Source organism: Oncorhynchus tshawytscha, linkage group LG30, assembly GCF_018296145.1.
Source record: "Oncorhynchus tshawytscha isolate Ot180627B linkage group LG30, Otsh_v2.0, whole genome shotgun sequence".
NCBI classification, from domain to species: domain Eukaryota; kingdom Metazoa; phylum Chordata; class Actinopteri; order Salmoniformes; family Salmonidae; genus Oncorhynchus; species Oncorhynchus tshawytscha.
In genome coordinates, this window is record NC_056458.1 from 49,180,152 (window position 1) to 49,201,572 (window position 21,421).

General features: G+C 41.7%; 1 protein-coding gene across 2 annotated transcripts; it reads right to left on the minus strand.

The window, feature by feature from the left end:
* Positions 1-1,287: 1,287 nt before the first annotated feature.
* LOC121841395 (NEDD4-binding protein 2-like 1) lies at positions 1,288-21,210 on the minus strand. Of its 2 annotated transcripts, XM_042309365.1 has the most exons (5): positions 20,911-21,207; positions 17,368-17,483; positions 16,831-16,919; positions 13,677-13,765; positions 1,288-2,532 (listed from the first exon to the last, which is right to left on the minus strand). In XM_042309365.1, exons 1-5 carry the CDS (start codon positions 20,997-20,999, stop codon positions 2,388-2,390), a joined length of 528 nt encoding a protein of 175 aa, XP_042165299.1. In that variant the 5' UTR covers positions 21,000-21,207; the 3' UTR covers positions 1,288-2,387. The 2 variants fall into 2 exon arrangements, with proteins under 2 accessions (XP_042165299.1, XP_042165300.1); XM_042309366.1 differs by lacking the exon at positions 16,831-16,919 and having other exon boundaries at positions 20,911-21,210.
* Between the last annotated feature and the right edge of the window lie 211 nt (positions 21,211-21,421).

Sequence of the window (21,421 nt, forward strand, 5' to 3'; positions counted from 1 at the left end):
CTGTAAGGTCTACTACACCTGTTGTATTCAGCATTTCACTGTAAGGTCTACTACACCTGTTGTATTCAGCAATTATTTTTTTTAAATTATTATTATCTTGTGATATGACATAGCCAGTGAACCCTAGGGCCCGATTCAGCCAATGGCCATGTTCACTTTAGGTGGCTTATTTTATTTTCCACCATAATATGCAAATAAATTCATAGAAAATCCTACAATGTGATTTTCTGGATTTTTTTTCTCATTTTGTCTGTCATAGTTGAAGTGTACCTAATGATGAAAATTACAGGCCTCTCTCATCTTTTTAAGTGGGAGAACTTGCACAATTGGTGTCTGACTAAATACTTTTTTGCCCCACTGTATATATATATATATATATATATATATATATATTTTAAATCAAGAATAACAACTTTATCCTCGTCCTGCAATCTGAAAAAGTTGACCTTGCCTGATCTGACTTCCCTGATCCAGGCAGCCCTCTGAAAATTATCAGGTGCCCGATCCGCTTTCTCTTCACCATTTACAGGTCGCTCACCGTTACAACAACTTTGGAATAACTGTTATAAGTCATTACACCTTTGATCAAGTGCTCCAATGACCGTACAGTCAAGTAGCCTAGGGTCAAGTAGAGTTCACCCATGTCACGACTTTCACCGAAAGGTGGCTCCTCTTCCTGTTCGGGCGGCGCTCGCGGTCGTCGTCACCGGTCTACTAGCTGCCACCGACAGTGGCTCCTCTTCCTGTTCGGGCGGCGCTCGCGGTCGTCGTCACCGGTCTACTAGCTGCCACCGACAGTGGCTCCTCTTCCTGTTCGGGCGGCGCTCGCCGGTCTACTAGCTGCCACCGACAGTGGCTCCTCTTCCTGTTCGGGCGGCGCTCGCCGGTCTACTAGCTGCCACCGACAGTGGCTCCACTTCCTGTTCGGGCGGCGCTCGCCGGTCTACTAGCTGCCACCTGTTCCTCGTTTGGGGTTTGTTTCTCTGTTCTGTGTTGTGGACGTTTTGTATTTTTCCCGACTGTTTGTGTTTTGGGCCGGTCAGTTATTTAGCCTGTTGTTTTGGCATGATTCGTTATTACCGTTTGTGTTTTGGGCCGGTCAGTTATTTAGCCTGTTGTTTTGGCATGATTCGTTATTACCGGAATACGGTTTTCCTGACACCTCTGCGCCCTGACTCCGTTCCCACCACTCCTAGTTTAACAATTTAACCCACCTGGAAACTCTCCTGTTGTGTTGCACCAGCGACTCTTGATATGATGATAATGATGAGACAATCTTAAAGCAAATTATTTAAAATTATTTATTGCTGGCAACAAAGCATATTGAAGGCAAAAAACACAACATGAATTTGTAGAAAAGCAGGGGGGGCAAAAGCTTTAAACATTATTGTTATAAAAAGCGGTCAGAAACGAAGGAACTAACTTTAGACTACTAGGACTCATTCTGCAGATCTGTAGGTAGCGTAGTACGGAAAACGTTGTCCTCGTAGTTCGGTACTTCCATCACGTCTGCTTGAATCTAGTAGCCTACAGCACAGTACCGTTTATGTAATACTGTCAGCGTCATTAAGAAAATAATCATATCTCAAGCAATACACACAGTAAAACTATACGTGGCCCATGTTGGAATCAAACCCACAACTGTTGTTTCAAGCACCATACAACACGAAAACCTTTCAGAAGTGTGAGTCCTTGCAATTTATGCGTAGGCTACTGTAGCCTGATCCCAGAGCAGTCTATGCTCTTGCCAACTCCTATGGTCCTGTGGTCACACCAATGACCAATAGCAGTTGGCGAGACCGCAACAGATCTGGGACCAGGCTATATAAACATATACATTTGACATTTAGCAGATGCTCTTATCCAGAGCGAATTAGGACTATTCAAATCAGATTAAAAAAAAAAAATTGAAACTGTGTTAGAGCTGTCAAATCCGCAAGTGGCTCCCGAGATTATAACTGAAGTGGACATTGCCATTGGCTGCACAGAGTCACATTGAGAGAAAATCACAGCCTTGTTGACATGTTTGAACACTGGAAAATGTGAGATGTAATCTACACCTCGATTAGGATGATAAATATTCAAAACCCTAATCCTGATTATTTTCAATCCGAGGACAATTATTTCTATATAAGCCTACAGTTTCTCGTTCTGAACTTCAAACGCGAGTGGCGTCAAGACAACGATCAAGAGCAGCAGGCTCAACGGTATGAAAAACCAAAACGCCTCAGACACAACCAAAAACAGGCATCAGTGCAAGAGAAGACAAATACAACAGTAAGGTACGAGTCGTTGTTGTTGGGTTCTAGGGGTTGCTAGGTAAATAATACTCTTTTAAAAAACAGTGTAGTTTTGAAAAAATGGAGGTTCTGTGTGTGTGTGTGTCTTCAATAGAGGTTCCATTCCTCTCTGCTATACTGCCAGCGGTATATGGAGGAGCTGTCGTTAAGGACATCCCAGATGTCGGCAGCTTCTTGCCAGTTATCCTCCCAGAACCTGAACTTCACCTTGGGGATCTTACAATGACAGATTCTGTATAAAGACAACACAGCTATTGTTATTGAATTGATTAGTATTTTATAAGGATCCCCATTAGTTGTTGCAAAAGCAGTAGCTACTCTTCCTGGGGTCCACATAGCATAATACACAAGAGATTGAGAACTGATAGATCATTTATACATAATTAATAATCTACTGATTTAAAAGTGATAAACAAGTATACAGTCCTCCTTTGATGCACATGTACTGTATGTGTTCACTCAAATGTAGAATGTAGGCTGTAGAGTATAGAATGTAGGCTGTAGAACGTAGGCTGTAGAGTATAGAATGTAGGTTGTAGAACGTAGGCTGTAGAGTATAGAATGTAGGCTGTAGAGTATAGAATGTAGGCTGTAGAGTATAGAATGTAGGCTGTAGAGTATAGAATGTAGGCTGTAGAGTATAGAATGTAGGCTGTAGAGTAGAATGTAGGCTGCAGAACGTAGGCTATAGAATGTAGGCTGTAGAATATGGAACGTAGGCGATAGAATGTAGGCTGTAGAATGTAGGCTGTAGAATAAAGAATATAGAATGTAGGCTGTAGAATGTAGGCTGTAGAATAAAGAATATAGAATGTAGGCTATAGAACGTAGGATGTAGAATATAGAATGTAGGCTGTAGAACGTAGGCTATAGAATGTAGGCTGTAGAACGTAGGCTGTAGAATATAGAACGTAGGCTGTAGAATATAGAATGTAGGCTGTAGAACGTAGGCTATAGAATGTAGGCTGTGGAATATAGAATGTAGGCTGTAGAACGTAAAGAATGTAGGCTGTAGAATGTAGGCTGTAGAATGTAGGCTGTAGAATGTAGGCTGTAGAATGTAGGCTGTAGAACGTAGGCTGTAAAATGTAGGCTGTAAAATGTAGGCTGTAGGCTGTAGAATATAGAATGTAGGCTGTAGAATATAGAATGTAGGCTGTAGCACGTAGGCTATAGAATTTAGGCTGTAGAACGTAGGCTGTAGAATATAGAATGTAGGCTGTAGAAAATAGAATGTAGGCTGTAGAACGTAGGCTGTAGAATATAGAATGTAGGCTATAGAATGTAGGCTGTAGAACGTAGGCAGTAGAATATAGGCTGTAGAATATAGGCTGTAGAATAAAGAATGTAGGCTGTAGAATGTAGGCTGTAGAACGTAGGCTGTAGAACGTAGGCTGTAGAATGTAGGCTGTAGAATATAGAATGTAGGCTGTAGAATCTAGAACGTAGGCTATAGAATGTAGGCTGTAGAATGTAGATTGTAGAATATAGAATGTAGGCTGTAGAACGTAGGCTGTAGACCGTAGGCTGTAGAATACAGAACGTAGGCTGTAGAATATAGAATGTAGGCTGAAGAATGTAGGACTGTAGAATATAGAATGTAGGCTGTAGAACGTAGGCTGTGGAATATAGAATGTAGGCTGTAGAACGTAGGCTGTAGAATATAGGCTGTAGAATATAGAATGTAGGCTATAGAATGTAGGCTGTAGAACGTAGGCAGTAGAATATAGGCTGTAGAATATAGGCTGTAGAATAAAGAATGTAGGCTGTAGAATGTAGGCTGTAGAATATAGGCTGTAGAATGTAGGCTGTAGAATAAAGAATGTAGGCGGTAGAATGTAGGCGGTAGAATGTAGGCGGTAGAATGTAGGCTGTAGAACGTAGGCTGTAGAACGTAGGCTGCTGAATGTAGGCTGTAGAATATAGAATGTAGGCTGGAGAATGTACGCTGTAGAATGTAGGCTGTAGAATGAAGAATGTAGGCGGTAGAATGTAGGCTGTAGAACGTAGGCTGTAGAACGTAGGATGTAAAATGTAGGCTGTAAAATATAGAATGTAAGCTGTAGAATCTAGAATGTAGACTGTAGAACGTAGGCTGTAGAATGTAGGCTGTAGAATATAGAATGTAGGCTGTAGAATCTAGAACGTAGGCTATAGAATGTAGGCTGTAGAATGTAGATTGTAGAATATAGAATGTAGGCTGTAGAACGTAGGCTGTAGACCGTAGGCTGTAGAATACAGAACGTAGGCTGTAGAATATAGAATTTAGGCTGAAGAATGTAGGACTGTAGAATATAGAATGTAGGCTGTAGAACGTAGGCTGTGGAATATAGAATGTAGGCTGTAGAACGTAGGCTGTAGAATATAGGCTGTAGAATGTAGGCTGTAGAATAAAGAATGTAGGCTGTAGAATGTAGGCTGTAGAATGTAGGCTGTAGAACGTAGGCTGAAAAATGTAGGCTGTAGAATATAGAATGTAGGCTGTAGCATGTACGCTATAGAATGTAGGCTGTAGAACGTAGGCTGTAGAATATAGAATGTAGGCTGTAGAATGTAGGCTGTAGAATGTAGGCTGTAGAATGTAGGCTGTAGAACGTAGGCTGTAGAATGTAGGCTGTAGAACATAGGCTGAAAAATGTAGGCTGTAGAATGTAGGCTGAAAAATGTAGGCTGTAGAATATAGAATGTAGGCTGTAGCATGTACGCTATAGAATGTAGGCTATAGAATGTAGGCTGTAGAACGTAGGCTGTAGAATAAAGAATGTAGGCTGTAGAATGTAGGCTGTAGAATGTAGGCTGTAGAATGTAGGCTGTAGAATGCAGGCTGTAGAATGTAGGCTGTAGAATATAGAATGTAGAGGCTGTAGCATGTACGCTATAGAATGTAGGATGTAGAACGTAGGCTGTAGAATATAGAATGTAGGCTATAGAATGTAGGCTGTAGAATGTAGGCTGTAGAACGTAGGCTGTAGAATATAGAATGTAGGCTGTAGAACGTAGGCTGTAGAATATAGAATGTAGGCTGTAGAATGTAGGCTGTAGAATATAGAATGTAGGCTGTAGAATGTAGGCTGTAGAATATAGAATGTAGGCTGTAGAATGTAGGCTGTAGAATATAGAATGTAGGCTGTAGAATATAGAACGTAGGCTGTAGATAGTAGGCTATAGAATGTAGGCTGTAGAACAGGCTGTAGAACGTAGGCAGTAGAATGTAGGCTGTAGAATGTAGGCTGTAGAATGTAGGCTGTAGAACAGGCTGTAGAACGTAGGCAGTAGAATATAGGCTGTAGAATAAAGAATGTAGGCTGTAGAATGTAGGCTGTAGAATGTAGGCTGTAGAATAAAGAATGTAGGCGGTAGAATGTAGGCTGTAGAACGTAGGCTGTAAATGTAGGCTGTAAAATGTAGGCTGTAAAATATAGAATGTAAGCTGTAGAATCTAGAATGTAGGCTGAAGAATGTAGGCTGTAGAATATAGAATGTAGGCTGTAGAACGTAGGCTGTGGAATATAGAATGTAGGCTGTAGAATATAGAATGTAGGCTATAGAATGTAGGCTGTAGAACGTAGGCAGTAGAATATAGGCTGTAGAATATAGGCTGTAGAATAAAGAATGTAGGCTGTAGAATGTAGGCTGTAGAATATAGGCTGTAGAATGTAGGCTGTAGAATAAAGAATGTAGGCGGTAGAATGTAGGCTGTAGAACGTAGGCTGCTGAATGTAGACTGTAGAATATAGAATGTAGGCTGGAGAATGTAGGCTGTAGAATGTAGGCTGTAGAATAAAGAATGTAGGCGTTAGAATGTAGGCTGTAGAACGTAGGCTGTAGAACGTAGGCTGTAAAATATAGAATGTAAGCTGTAGAATCTAGAATGTAGACTGTAGAACGTAGGCTGTAGAATGTAGGCTGTAGAATGTAGATTGTAGAATATAGAATGTAGGCTGTAGACCGTAGGCTGTAGAATACAGAACGTAGGCTGTAGAATATAGAATGTAGGCTGAAGAATGTAGGCTGTAGAATATAGAATGTAGGCTGTAGAACGTAGGCTGTGGAATATAGAATGTAGGCTGTAGAACGTAGGCTGTAGAACGTAGGCTGTAGAACGTAGGCTGTAGAATATAGGCTGTAGAATATAGGCTGTAGAATATAGGCTGTAGAATGTAGGCTGTAGAATAAATTATGTAGTCTGTAGAATGTAGGCTGTAGAATGTAGGCTGTAGAATGTAGGCTGAAAAATGTAGGCTGTAGAATATAGAATGTAGGCTGTAGCATGTGCGCTATAGAATGTAGGCTGTAGAACGTAGGCTGTAGAATGTAGGCTGTAGAATATAGAATGTAGGCTGTAGAATGTAGGCTGTAGAATGTAGGCTGTAGAATGTAGGCTGTAGAACGTAGGCTGAAAAATGTAGGCTGTAGGCTGTAGAATATAGAATGTAGGCTGTAGAATATAGAATGTAGGCTGTAGAATATAGAATGTAGGCTGTAGCACGTAGGCTATAGAATTTAGGCTGTAGAACGTAGGCTGTAGAATATAGAATGTAGGCTGTAGAAAATAGAATGTAGGCTGTAGAACGTAGGCTGTAGAATATAGAATGTAGGCTGTAGAATATAGAATGTAGGCTATAGAATGTAGGCTGTAGAACGTAGGCAGTAGAATATAGGCTGTAGAATATAGGCTGTAGAATAAAGAATGTAGGCTGTAGAATGTAGGCTGTAGAATATAGGCTGTAGAATGTAGGCTGTAGAATAAAGAATGTAGGCGGTAGAATGTAGGCGGTAGAATGTAGGCTGTAGAACGTAGGCTGCTGAATGTAGGCTGTAGAATATAGAATGTAGGCTGGAGAATGTACGCTGTAGAATGTAGGCTGTAGAATAAAGAATGTAGGCGGTAGAATGTAGGCTGTAGAACGTAGGCTGTAGAACGTAGGCTGTAAAATGTAGGCTGTAAAATATAGAATGTAAGCTGTAGAATCTAGAATGTAGACTGTAGAACGTAGGCTGTAGAATGTAGGCTGTAGAATATAGAATGTAGGCTGTAGAATCTAGAACGTAGGCTATAGAATGTAGGCTGTAGAATGTAGATTGTAGAATATAGAATGTAGGCTGTAGAACGTAGGCTGTAGACCGTAGGCTGTAGAATACAGAACGTAGGCTGTAGAATATAGAATGTAGGCTGAAGAATGTAGGACTGTAGAATATAGAATGTAGGCTGTAGAACGTAGGCTGTGGAATATAGAATGTAGGCTGTAGAACGTAGGCTGTAGAATATAGGCTGTAGAATGTAGGCTGTAGAATAAAGAATGTAGGCTGTAGAATGTAGGCTGTAGAATGTAGGCTGTAGAATGTAGGCTGTAGAACGTAGGCTGAAAAATGTAGGCTGTAGAATATAGAATGTAGGCTGTAGCATGTACGCTATAGAATGTAGGCTGTAGAACGTAGGCTGTGGAATATAGAATGTTGGCTATAGAATGTAGGCTGTAGAATGTAGCCTGTAGAATATAGAATGTAGGCTGTAGAATGTAGGCTGTAGAATGTAGGCTGTAGAATGTAGGCTGTAGAATGTAGGCTGTAGAACGTAGGCTGTAGAATGTAGGCTGTAGAACGTAGGCTGAAAAATGTAGGCTGTAGAATGTACGCTATAGAATGTAGGCTGTAGAATGTAGAATGTAGGCTGTAGAATGTAGGCTGTAGAATGTAGGCTGTAGAATGTAGGCTGTAGAATATAGAATGTAGGCTGTAACATGTACGCTATAGAATGTAGGCTATAGAATGTAGGCTGTAGAACGTAGGCTGTAGAATAAAGAATGTAGGCTGTAGAATGTAGGCTGTAGAATGTAGGCTGTAGAATGTAGGCTGTAGAATGCAGGCTGTAGAATGTAGGCTGTAGAATGTAGGCTGTAGAATGCAGGCTGTAGAATGTAGGCTGTTGAATATAGAATGTAGAGGCTGTAGCATGTACGCTATAGAATGTAGGCTGTAGAACGTAGGCTGTAGAATATAGAATGTAGGCTATAGAATGTAGGCTGTAGAATGTAGGCTGTAGAACATAGGCTATAGAATGTAGGCTGTAGAATGTAGGCTGTAGAATATAGAATGTAGGCTGTAGAATGTAGGCTGTAGAATATAGAATGTAGAATATAGAATGTAGGCTGTAGAATATAGAATGTAGGCTGTAGAATATAGAACGTAGGCTGTAGAACGTAGGCTATAGAATGTAGGCTGTAGAACAGGCTGTAGAACGTGGCAGTAGAATATAGGCTGTAGAATAAAGAATGTAGGCTGTAGAATGTAGGCTGTAGAATGTAGGCTGTAGAATGTAGGCTGTAGAATATAGAATGTAGGCTATAGAATGTAGGCTGTAGAATGTAGGCTGTAGAACATAGGCTATAGAATGTAGGCTGTAGAATGTAGGCTGTAGAATATAGAATGTAGGCTGTAGAATGTAGGCTGTAGAATATAGAATGTAGAATATAGAATGTAGGCTGTAGAATATAGAACGTAGGCTGTAGAACGTAGGCTATAGAATGTAGGCTGTAGAACAGGCTGTAGAACGTAGGCAGTAGAATATAGGCTGTAGAATAAAGAATGTAGGCTGTAGAATGTAGGCTGTAGAATGTAGGCTGTAGAATGTAGGCTGTAGAATAAAGAATGTAGGTGGTAGAATGTAGGCTGTAGAACGTAGGCTGTAAATGTAGGCTGTAAAATGTAGGCTGTAAAATATAGAATGTAAGCTGTAGAATCTAGAATGTAGGCTGAAGAATGTAGGCTGTAGAACAGGCTGTAGAACGTAGGCAGTAGAATATAGGCTGTAGAATAAAGAATGTAGGCTGTAGAATGTAGGCTGTAGAATGTAGGCTGTAGAATAAAGAATGTAGGCGGTAGAATGTAGGCTGTAGAACGTAGGCTGTAAATGTAGGCTGTAAAATGTAGGCTGTAAAATATAGAATGTAAGCTGTAGAATCTAGAATGTAGGCTGAAGAATGTAGGCTGTAGAATATAGAATGTAGGCTGTAGAACGTAGGCTGTGGAATATAGAATGTAGGCTGTAGAATATAGAATGTAGGCTATAGAATGTAGGCTGTAGAACGTAGGCAGTAGAATATAGGCTGTAGAATATAGGCTGTAGAATAAAGAATGTAGGCTGTAGAATGTAGGCTGTAGAATATAGGCTGTAGAATGTAGGCTGTAGAATAAAGAATGTAGGCGGTAGAATGTAGGCGGTAGAATGTAGGATGTAGAACGTAGGCTGCTGAATGTAGACTGTAGAATATAGAATGTAGGCTGGAGAATGTAGGCTGTAGAATGTAGGCTGTAGAATAAAGAATGTAGGCGGTAGAATGTAGGCTGTAGAATGTAGGCTGTAGAATGCAGGCTGTAGAATGTAGGCTGTAGAATATAGAATGTAGAGGCTGTAGCATGTACGCTATAGAATGTAGGCTGTAGAACGTAGGCTGTAGAATATAGAATGTAGGCTATAGAATGTAGGCTGTAGAATGTAGGCTGTAGAACATAGGCTGTAGAATATAGAATGTAGGCTGTAGAATGTAGGCTGTAGAATATAGAATGTAGGCTGTAGAATATAGAACGTAGGCTGTAGAACGTAGGCTATAGAATGTAGGCTGTAGAACAGGCTGTAGAACGTAGGCAGTAGAATATAGGCTGTAGAATAAAGAATGTAGGCTGTAGAATGTAGGCAGTAGAATGTAGGCTGTAGAATGTAGGCTGTAGAATGTAGGCTGTAGAATAAAGAATGTAGGCGGTAGAATGTAGGCTGTAGAACGTAGGCTGTAAATGTAGGCTGTAAAATGTAGGCTGTAAAATATAGAATGTAAGCTGTAGAATCTAGAATGTAGGCTGAAGAATGTAGGCTGTAGAACAGGCTGTAGAACGTAGGCAGTAGAATATAGGCTGTAGAATAAAGAATGTAGGCTGTAGAATGTAGGCTGTAGAATGTAGGCTGTAGAATGTAGGCTGTAGAATGTAGGCTGTAGAACGTAGGCTGTAAATGTAGGCTGTAAAATGTAGGCTGTAAAATATAGAATGTAAGCTGTAGAATCTAGAATGTAGGCTGAAGAATGTAGGCTGTAGAATATAGAATGTAGGCTGTAGAACGTAGGCTGTGGAATATAGAACGTAGGCTGTAGAATATAGGCTGTAGAATGTAGGCTGTAGAATAAAGAATGTAGGCTGTAGAATGTAGGCTGTAGAATGTAGGCTGTAGAATGTAGGCTGTAGAATGTAGGCTGTAGAATGTAGGCTGTAGAATGTAGGCTGAAAAATGTAGGCTGTAGAATATAGAATGTAGGCTGTAGCATGTACGCTATAGAATGTAGGCTGTAGAATAAAGAATGTAGGCTGTAGAATGTAGGCTGTAGAATGTAGGCTGTAGAATGTAGGCTGTAGAATGCAGGCTGTAGAATGTAGGCTGTAGAATATAGAATGTAGAGGCTGTAGCATGTACGCTATAGAATGTAGGCTGTAGAACGTAGGCTGTAGAATATAGAATGTAGGCTATAGAATGTAGGCTGTAGAATATAGAATGTAGGCTGTAAATGTAGGCTGTAAAATGTAGGCTGTAAAATATAGAATGTAAGCTGTAGAATCTAGAATGTAGGCTGTAGAACGTAGGCTGTAGAATGTAGGCTGTAGAATATAGAATGTAGGCTGTAGAACGTAGGCTATAGAATGTAGGCTGTAGAATATAGAATGTAGGCTGTAGAACGTAGGCTATATATAGAATGTAGGCTGTAGAATCTAGAATGTAGGCTGGAGAATGTAGGCTGTAGAATCTAGAATGTAGGCTGTAGAATATAGAATATAGAATGTAGAATGTAGGCTGTAGAATATAGAACGTAGGCTGTAGAACGTAGGCTGTAGAACGTAGGCTGTAGAATGTAGGCTGTAGAACGTAGGCTGTAGAATGTAGGCTGTAGAATGTGGGCTGTAGAATATATAATGTAGGCTGTAGAATGTCGGCTGTAGAATATAGAATGTAGGCTGTAGAACGTAGGCTGTAGATTATAGAATGTAGGCTGAAGAATGTAGGCTGTAGAATATAGAATGTAGGCTGTAGAACAGGCTGTAGAACGTAGGCTGTAGAATATAGAATGTAGGCTGTAGAATATAGAACGTAGGCTGTAGAACATAGGCTGTAGAATATAGAATGTAGGCTGTAGAATATAGAACGTAGGCTGTAGAACATAGGCAGGAGAATATAGGCTGTAGAATAAAGAATGTAGGCTGTAGAATGTAGGCTGTAGAATGTAGGCTGTAGAATAAAGAATGTAGGCGGTAGAATGTAGGCTGTAGAATAAAGAATGTAGGCTGTAAATGTAGGCTGTAGAACGTAGGCTGTAAAATATAGAATGTAAGCTGTAGAATCTAGAATGTAGGCTGTAGAACGTAGGCTGTAGAACGTAGGCTGTAGAATGTAGGCTGTAGAATGTATAACATAGAATGTAGAACGTCTCCCGAGTGGCACATCTTAGTGCTAGAGTTGTGGGCTTGACTACCAACAACGACGAGACAGCCTGAAGGGAGGAAGTGAGGATGCTGGGAGTGTGGTGCCAGGAAAACAACCTCTCACTCAACATAAAAAAATCTAAAGGAGATGATGGTGGACTTCAGGAAACAGCAGAGGGAGCAGACCCCTATCCACAACGACAGGACAGCAGTGGAGAAGGTGGAAAGCTTTAAGTTCCTATACAGATCTACTGTATCTTAGTCTAAATGTTCTTTATTCCAATCCTTTACATAGATTTGTGTGTATTGGGTATATGTTGTGGAATTGTTAGATATTGCTTCACTGTTGGAGTTAGAAGCTCAAGCATTTCACTACACCCGCAATAACATCTACTAAACACGTGTATTTGACCAATAACATTTGATTTCAAAGGCGTCACTGCAGACCCTGGTTCGATTCCGGGATGTATCACAACAGTTTTAATAATAAATAAAGAGGTTGTATCCTACCTGAATGTAGAATGTCTACGAAGAGGTTGTCTCTTACCTGAATGTAGAATGTCTACGAAGAGGTTGTCTCTTACCTGAATGTAGGCTGTCTATGAAGAGGTTGTATCCTACCTGAATGTAGGCTGTCTATGAAGAGGTTGTATCCTACCTGAATGTAGGCTGTCTATGAAGAGGTTGTATGCTACCTGAATGTAGGCTGTCTATGAAGAGGTTGTCTCTTACCTGAATGTAGGCTGTCTATGAAGAGGTTGTCTCTTACCTGAATGTAGGCTGTCTATGAAGAGGTTGTCTCTTACCTGAATGTAGAATGTCTACGAAGAGGTTGTCTCTTACCTGAATGTAGGCTGTCTATGAAGAGGTTGTATCCTACCTGAATGTAGAATGTCTATGAAGAGGTTGTCTCTTACCTGAATGTAGGCTGTCTATGAAGAGGTTGTCTCTTACCTGAATGTAGGCTGTCTATGAAGAGGTTGTCTCTTACCTGAATGTAGGCTGTCTATGAAGAGGTTGTATCCTACCTGAATGTAGGCTGTCTATGAAGAGGTTGTCTCTTACCTGAATGTAGAATGTCTACGAAGAGGTTGTCTCTTACCTGAATGTAGGCTGTCTATGAAGAGGTTGTCTCTTACCTGAATGTAGGCTGTCTATGAAGAGGTTGTCTCCTACCTGAATGTAGGCTGTCTATGAAGAGGTTGTCTCTTACCTGAATGTAGAATGTCTACGAAGAGGTTGTCTCTTACCTGAATGTAGGCTGTCTATGAAGAGGTTGTCTCTTACCTGAATGTAGAATGTCTACGAAGAGGTTGTCTCTTACCTGAATGTAGGCTGTCTATGAAGAGGTTGTCTCTTACCTGAATGTAGAATGTCTCAAGAGGTTGTCTCTTACCTGAATGTAGGCTGTCTATGAAGAGGTTGTCTCTTACCTGAATGTAGGCTGTCTATGAAGAGGTTGTCTCCTACCTGAATGTAGGCTGTCTATGAAGAGGTTGTCTCTTACCTGAATGTAGAATGTCTACGAAGAGGTTGTCTCTTACCTGAATGTAGGCTGTCTATGAAGAGGTTGTCTCTTACCTGAATGTAGAATGTCTATAAAGAGGTTGTCTCTTACCTGAATGTAGGCTGTCTATGAAGAGGTTGTCTCTTACCTGAATGTAGGCTGTCTATGAAGAGGTTGTCTCTTACCTGAATGTAGGCTGTCTATGAAGAGGTTGTATCCTACCTGAATGTAGGCTGTCTATGAAGAGGTTGTATCCTACCTGAATGTAGGCTGTCTATGAAGAGGTTGTATGCTACCTGAATGTAGGCTGTCTATGAAGAGGTTGTATGCTACCTGAATGTAGGCTGTCTATGAAGAGGTTGTATCCTACTAGAATGTAGGCTGTCTATGAAGAGGCTGTATCCTACCTGTACAGCTGGTTGATGGGGAAAGGGTTGTTAGGATAACCTTGAGGCAGCTCCATCATAGTGATTTGATAGTCACCCTGACGCATCCCCTGGGAGGATAAATATTTTAATCAGAGACATAAATTGGTGTTTAAATCTGACTGAATGCCTCCGCCTGCCTGCCTGCCTGCCTGCCTCCGCCTGCCTGCCTCCGCCTGCCTCAGCCTGCCTGCCTGCCTCCGCCTGCCTGCCTGCCTCCGCCTGCCTCCGCCTGCCTCCGCCTGCCTCCGCCTGCCTCTGCCTGCCTCTGCCTGCCTCCGCCTGCCTGCCTGCCTGCCTCCGCCTACCTCCCTGTGCGTACGGTCCAGTACATCACTGGGGCCAAGCTTCCTGCCATCCAGGACCTCTATAATAGGCGGTGTCAGAGGAAAGCCCATAAAATTGTAGCCTCCACATTGACTCTGTACCGGTACCCCCTGTATATAGCCTCCACATTGACTCTGTACCGGTACCCCCTGTATATAGCCTCCACATTGACTCTGTACCGTAATACCCTGTATATAGCCTCCACATTGACTCTGTACCGGTGCCCCCTGTATATAGCCTCCACATTGACTCTGTACCGGTACCCCCTGTATATAGTCTCCACATTGACTCTGTACCGGTGCCCCCTGTATATAGCCTCCACATTGACTCTGTACCGTATATAGTCTCCATTGACTCTGTACCATGTATATAGCCTCCACATTGACTCTGTACCGTAATACCCTGTATATAGCCTCCACATTGACTCTGTACCGGTACCCCCTGTATATAGCCTCCACATTGACTCTGTACCGGTGCCCCCTGTATATAGCCTCCACATTGACTCTGTACCGTAACCCTGTATATAGCCTCCACATTGACTCTGTACCGGTGCCCCCTGTATATAGCCTCCACATTGACTCTGTACCGTAATACCCTGTATATAGCCTCCACATTGACTCTGTACCGGTGCCCCCTGTATATAGCCTCCCTGACTCTATAGCCTCCACATTGACTCTGTACCGTAACACCCCCTGTATATAGCCTCCACATTGACTCTGTACCGTAATACCCTGTATATAGCCTCCACATTGACTCTGTACCCTGGTACCCCCTGTATATAGCCTCCACATTGACTCTGTACCGGTGCCCCCTGTATATAGCCTCCACATTGACTCTGTACCATAACACCTGGTATATAGCCTCCACATTGACTCTGTACCGTAACACCCTGTATATAGCCTCCACATTGACTCTGCACCGTAACACCCTGTATATAGCCTCCACATTGACTCTGTACCGTAACACCCTGTATATAGCCTCCACATTGACTCTGTACCGTAACACCCTGTATATAGTCTCCACATTATATATAGCCTCCACATTGACTCTGTACTGGTACCCCTGTATATAGTCTCCACATTGACTCTGTACCGGTGCCCCCTGTATATAGCCTCCACATTGACTCTGTACCGTAATACCCTGTATATAGTCTCCACATTGACTCTGTACCATAACACCCTGTATATAGTCTCCACATTGACTCTGTACCGTAATACCCTGTATATAGCCTCCACATTGACTCTGTACCGGTACCCCTGTATATAGTCTCCACATTGACTCTGTACCGTAATACCCTGTATATAGCCTCCACGTTGACTCTGTACCGGTGCCTCCTGTATATAGCCTCCACATTGACTCTGTACCTGTGCCTCCTGTATATAGCCTCCACATTGACTCTGTACCGGTACCCCCTGTATATAGTCTCCACATTGACTCTGCACCGTAACACCCTGTATATAGCCTCCACATTGACTCTGTACCGTAACACCCTGTATATAGCCTCCACATTGACTCTGTACCGTAACACCCTGTATATAGTCTCCACATTATATATAGCCTCCACATTGACTCTGTACCGGTGCCCCCTGTATATAGCCTCCACATTGACTCTGTACCGGTACCCCCTGTATATAGTCTCCACATTGACTCTGTACCGGTGCCCCTGTATATAGCCTCCACATTGACTCTGTACCGTAATACCCTGTATATAGTCTCCACATTGACTCTGTACCATAACACCCTGTATATAGTCTCCACATTGACTCTGTACCGTAATACCCTGTATATAGCCTCCACATTGACTCTGTACCGGTACCCCCTGTATATAGTCTCCACATTGACTCTGTACCGTAATACCCTGTATATAGCCTCCACATTGACTCTGTACCGGTGCCTCCTGTATATAGCCTCCACATTGACTCTGTACCTGTGCCTCCTGTATATAGCCTCCACATTGACTCTGTACCGGTACCCCTGTATATAGTCTCCACATTGACTCTGTACCGTAATACCCTGTATATAGCCTCCACATTGACTCTGTACCGGTACCCCCTGTATATAGCCTCCACATTGACTCTGTACCGGTGCCTCCTGTATATAGCCTCCACATTGACTCTGTACCGGTGCCTCCTGTATATAGCCTCCACATTGACTCTGTACCTGTGCCTCCTGTATATAGCCTCCACATTGACTCTGTACCTGTGCCTCCTGTATATAGCCTCCACATTGACTCTGTACCGGTACCCCTGTATATAGTCTCCACATTGACTCTGTACCGTAATACCCTGTATATAGTCTCCACATTGACTCTGTACCGTAATACCCTGTATATAGCCTCCACATTGACTCTGTACCGTAATACCCTGTATATAGTCTCCACATTGACTCTGTACCAGTGCCCCCTGTATATAGCCTCCACATTGACTCTGTACCTGTGCCTCCTGTATATAGCCTTGTTATTGTTATTCTCATTGTGTTACATTTTATTTTAGTCTACTTGGTCAATATTTTCTTCTTCTTGAACCTGTTGGTTAAGGTTAAGGGTCAGGCAGCATTTCTACACTTGTTGTGTTCTGTGACATGTGACAAATAAAGTTTGATTTGAAGAAGAGGAAAGTACCTAGGAAGTGAAACCAGCTTCAAATCAGTCTTGTGGTTTTTAGTTTTTAGATGCCGAATAAAAAGGATGTGTCATTAAACCCTTTTTATGACATTTTTATGTCAATATTTTATCATTTTATCTGCAAGAAGTAGATTTGATAGAAAATTACAAAAAATAACACACACACACACACACAGTGGTTCTCACCATGGTGATATAGGGCCACATGTCAGAAAGAAAAGAGTGGATGTTGTAAACGATGATCGGATCCACACCTTCCTCCATGGCTCTAAAGACTGAAAAAAATAAAGCATGGCGGAGAATAAAACTGTGTGTGTCTCTGTGTGTGTGTGTGTGCGTCTGTGTGTGTGTGTGTGTGTGTGTATGCGTCTCTGTGTGTGTGTGTGTGTCTCTGTGTGTGTGCGTCTCTGTGTGTGTGTGTGTCTGTGTCTCTCTGTGTGTGTGTGCGTCTGTGTGTGTGTGTCTCTGTGTGTGTGCGTCTCTGTGTGTGTGCGTCTCTGTGTGTGTGTGTGTCTGTGTCTCTGTGTGTGTGTGTGTGTGTGTGTGTGTGTGTGCTCTGTGTGTGTGTGTGTGTGTGCGTCGTGTGTGTGTGTGTGTGTGTGTGCGTGTGTGTGTGTGTGTGTGCGTGCATCTGTGTGTGTGTGTGTGTGCATCTCTGTGTGTGTGTGTGTGTGTGTGTGCGTGCATCTCTGTGTGTGTGTGTGTGTGTATAGTGATACCTACCATCTCGTCTATTCCACATATGGTTACGTGAGAAGTATTGTCTGTTCCAGTTGAACTTAGCATGGTAGTAGGAGGCGGAGAACATCTGTCCACATCCAAATTTATCAAGGAGCTTTCTGGGAAAACAGAATAAAATCATTACATCATTCTATCGTTACTGTATATTATAATATAGTTTGTCATATATATATATATATATATAAAAATTACAGTGAAATGCTGAATACAACAGGTGTAGTAGACCTTACAGTGAAATTATGAATACAACAGGTGTAGTAGACCTTACAGTGAAATGCTGAATACAACAGGTGTAGTAGACCTCACAGTGAAATGCTGAATACAACAGGTGTAGTAGACCTTACAGTGAAATGCTGAATACAACAGGTGTAGTAGACCTTACAGTGAAATACTGAATACAACAGGTGTAGTAGACCTCACAGTGAAATGCTGAATACAACAAGTGTAGTAGACCTTACAGTGAAATGCTGAATACAACAGGTGTAGACCTAGAAATGCTGAATACAACAGGTGTAGTAGACCTCACAGTGAAATGCTGAATACAACAAGTGTAGTAGACCTTACAGTGAAATACTGAATACAACAGGTGTAGTAGACCTTACAGTGAAATACTGAATACAACAGGTGTAGTAGACCTTACAGTGAAATGCTGAATACAACAGGTGTAGTAGACCTTACAGTGAAATGCTGAATACAACAGGTGTAGTAGACCTGACATTGAAATAAATGGGGGGGGTCATCTTACAAATATAACACTTACAAGAACTTCTGAATTCAACAAAGTCGGTTCCCTGAGCCCTGGCACACTTCAATGTAATACTTTAATACAAAGTATCAGAAGCTGTGTTGTTCCGAGGAACAACCAGTTACCCTGAGCCCTGGCTCTGTATCTATACACATACAACAAATGAGTTCATCCCACATGCAAATGAAGTTACTCCCCTCAGTCCATCTGACACCATTATCTTCTAGTTTAAGCTTCCTGTTTGTTCACGGCCAATAACGCCCATTTCTGCTTTCAGTTAGTTTATAATGATGGCAAGACCCCTTCACGTCCTAAAAATAATATATGCCCAGCTATCCTATGGGCCTATCTCTTTGGCCTTCGTATTTATGTTTTAGCTTGGTGTGCTCTTTGGTATGTTGCCCTTATTAGGACTGGTAGACTGTATGTCCCTCCAACATTGGTGTGTCCAGCTTCTCCCACTTATGGCCTTGGTCATTATACTTATGGTTGTTCCACTCCATCTACTCTTTGGTATGTTGCCCTTTCCAGAATAGCAGATGCATTTAAGTGTTGCCTTCTCCTCTTGTGGTCTGATGTACACATGTTTTTGCTCTATAGTATTATATATATATATATATATATATATATATATATATATACTGTGCCTTGCGAAAGTATTCGGCCCCCTTGAACTTTGCGACCTTTTGCCACATTTCAGGCTTCAAACATAAAGATATAAAACTGTATTTTTTTGTGAAGAATCAACAACAAGTGGGGCACAATCATGAAGTGGAACGACATTTATTGGATATTTCAAACTTTTTTAACAAATCAAAAACTGAAAAATTGGGCGTGCAAAATTATTACTACTTCAACCACTACTTCAAGGTCTCAGAGCGAGTGACGTCACCGATTGAAATGCTATTAGCGCGCACCACTGCTAACTAGCTAGCCGTTGCATATTGGTTACACTAGCTAGCTTGTAATTAACTATATATTACAATATATATAGCCAGCAGCATACCACCCTGCATACCACTGCTGGCTTGCTTCTGAAGCTAAGCAGGGTTGGTCCTGGTCAGTCCCTGGATGGGAGACCAGATGCTGCTGGAAGTGGTGTTGAGGGCCAGTAGGAGGCACTCTTTCCTCTGGTCTAAAAAATATCTCAAAGCCCCAGGGCAGTGATTGGGGATACTACCCTGGGTTGGGTGCTGTCTTTTGGATGGGACGTTAAACTGGTGTCCTGACTCTCTGAGGTCATTAAAGATCCCATGGCACTAATCGTAAGAGTAGGGGTGTTAACCCTGGTGTCCTGGCTAAATTCCCAATCTGGCCCTCAAACCATTACAGTCACCTAATAATCCCCAGTTTACAATTGGCTCATTCATCCCCCTCCTCTCCCCTGTAACTATTCCCCAGGTCGTTGCTGCAAATGAGAACGTGTTCTCAGTCACCTTACCTGGTAAAATAACAGATAAGTAATATAAATATCCTAGAAATGTTAAATAGCTAGTGCTATCTCATCAAGTTGCAAAGAACTTGGACCACTTCATTTTTACGGTGTCATTGTCCCCTGACGACAGAGACAGACTCGGCCACTCCAGCCCATCCTTTCTTTTTGGTCTCTGTCTTGACCCCGCAGTTAGCAACAGTGTTGCCAACTAATTTTCTGGGTAAATTGCTAGAGGCAGGTTGATTTGTTGCTAAATGACGTTGTGATGTCATTGCGTGATAACGTAAAGCTGCGTCATTACGTATGAATACACAATAACGTTACTCAAATTGAACTGGCCATCTCGGGAAAAAATAAATATATGATTTGACATTTGTTCAGCTACAGACTCCGACTCTTTTCTGTACAATTTTGATTGAGACATGTTGATTTTGATTGAGACATGTTGATTTTGATTGAGACATGTTGATTTTGATTGAGACATGTTGATTGATGTTGTAAGTTCTGTTCAAGATTAAAACATTGGTGACCAACGACTGTATTCATTGGGTTTGTCTCGTCGAGCTACTGCTGACGTCACTCACACCGCACTTTTGCAACCAGGCCACTGCGTGTTGTGACAGAGAAAATCGTTGTTGTGTCATTTAGAGGGAAAATACGTGAATTTTAGTATTCGAGTCACTTTTCAAAAGTTGCTAAAAGTTCCAAATACATTTTTAAAAGTAGCTACATTTGTTGCTAGGTGCTGTTTGCAAGGGTAGTCTGAAAAGTTGCTAAATCTAGCAACAACATTTCTAAATTGGCATCACTGGTTAGCAAGTCTCCCCAAACAGCAATCTTTTCCTGGCTGCTATTTCCAATAGCCTCACTTCAATCTCCTTTCTTGGTTATCTATTTCTGATTATGATATAGGTAGTCTGGTGGCTATAATGTGTGAGAAATAACCAAATAACCAAATCCAATCGTCCCTGTCACACAGGCGTATTTATTGGTCACTAATGTCAATGCCACATAATATATTTACGAAGTTCCACACAAAACTACGAATTCCTAAGAACATTTTGAGGAATTGCATTTACCAACTCTTATAAACGTCCTATTTGTTTCCCCCCCTTAAGAAACGTCTTACGTGTTTTCGTAAGTAACGTTTTGTGAATCCGGTCTCTGATGTCTAGACGTTATTTTCGGTCATAAGAGACGGAAGCGTCAACATTATGTACAAAATAAGTTACAAACAACACAAATTAAACGAAGAAAAAAACCCTCCACACAATCGGTTGGGGGTCACGTAAAACGTCTGCCTGAAGTATTTATTTGGGGGGGGTGAACGGATGGAGTAACCTACCTTGCATAGGGCTTCTTTCCAACTCCGGGCAAACCTCTGATAATGATGAGATTCTTTTTGCATCGTTTTCGTCCTCTTCCATTCACCATTTTGTCTTTTACACCTCGTTACCAACAGCACATCACCAGATGTCCTCTGTGGTTCAGAGAACGCGCCCTAACATAGACACTGGGAGAACTATTCTTTTAAATATGTGGAAAATCAACTTGTTGTTTTTTTCCGGCGCAACAAATACTTACTTTAAAGATGACTAAAAACGAATTGAATGCAGGTCCCCCCCCCCACGCCCCAAAAAAGTACAACTTTTTCTAAACTATTTGAATACAGATCTAAGAATCTATTGGATTGGCTGCCTTCAAATAAAGGCAGGGCTGTAATCTGGTACTGCATGTTGAAGGTAGAAATACAATGAATAGAGGATACACAATCTCCTACACTATTCCAATCCATCTGACAGTCATATTGGATCTACACAATAATGTCTATTTCTATCTGATCATTCAGTTAGTAT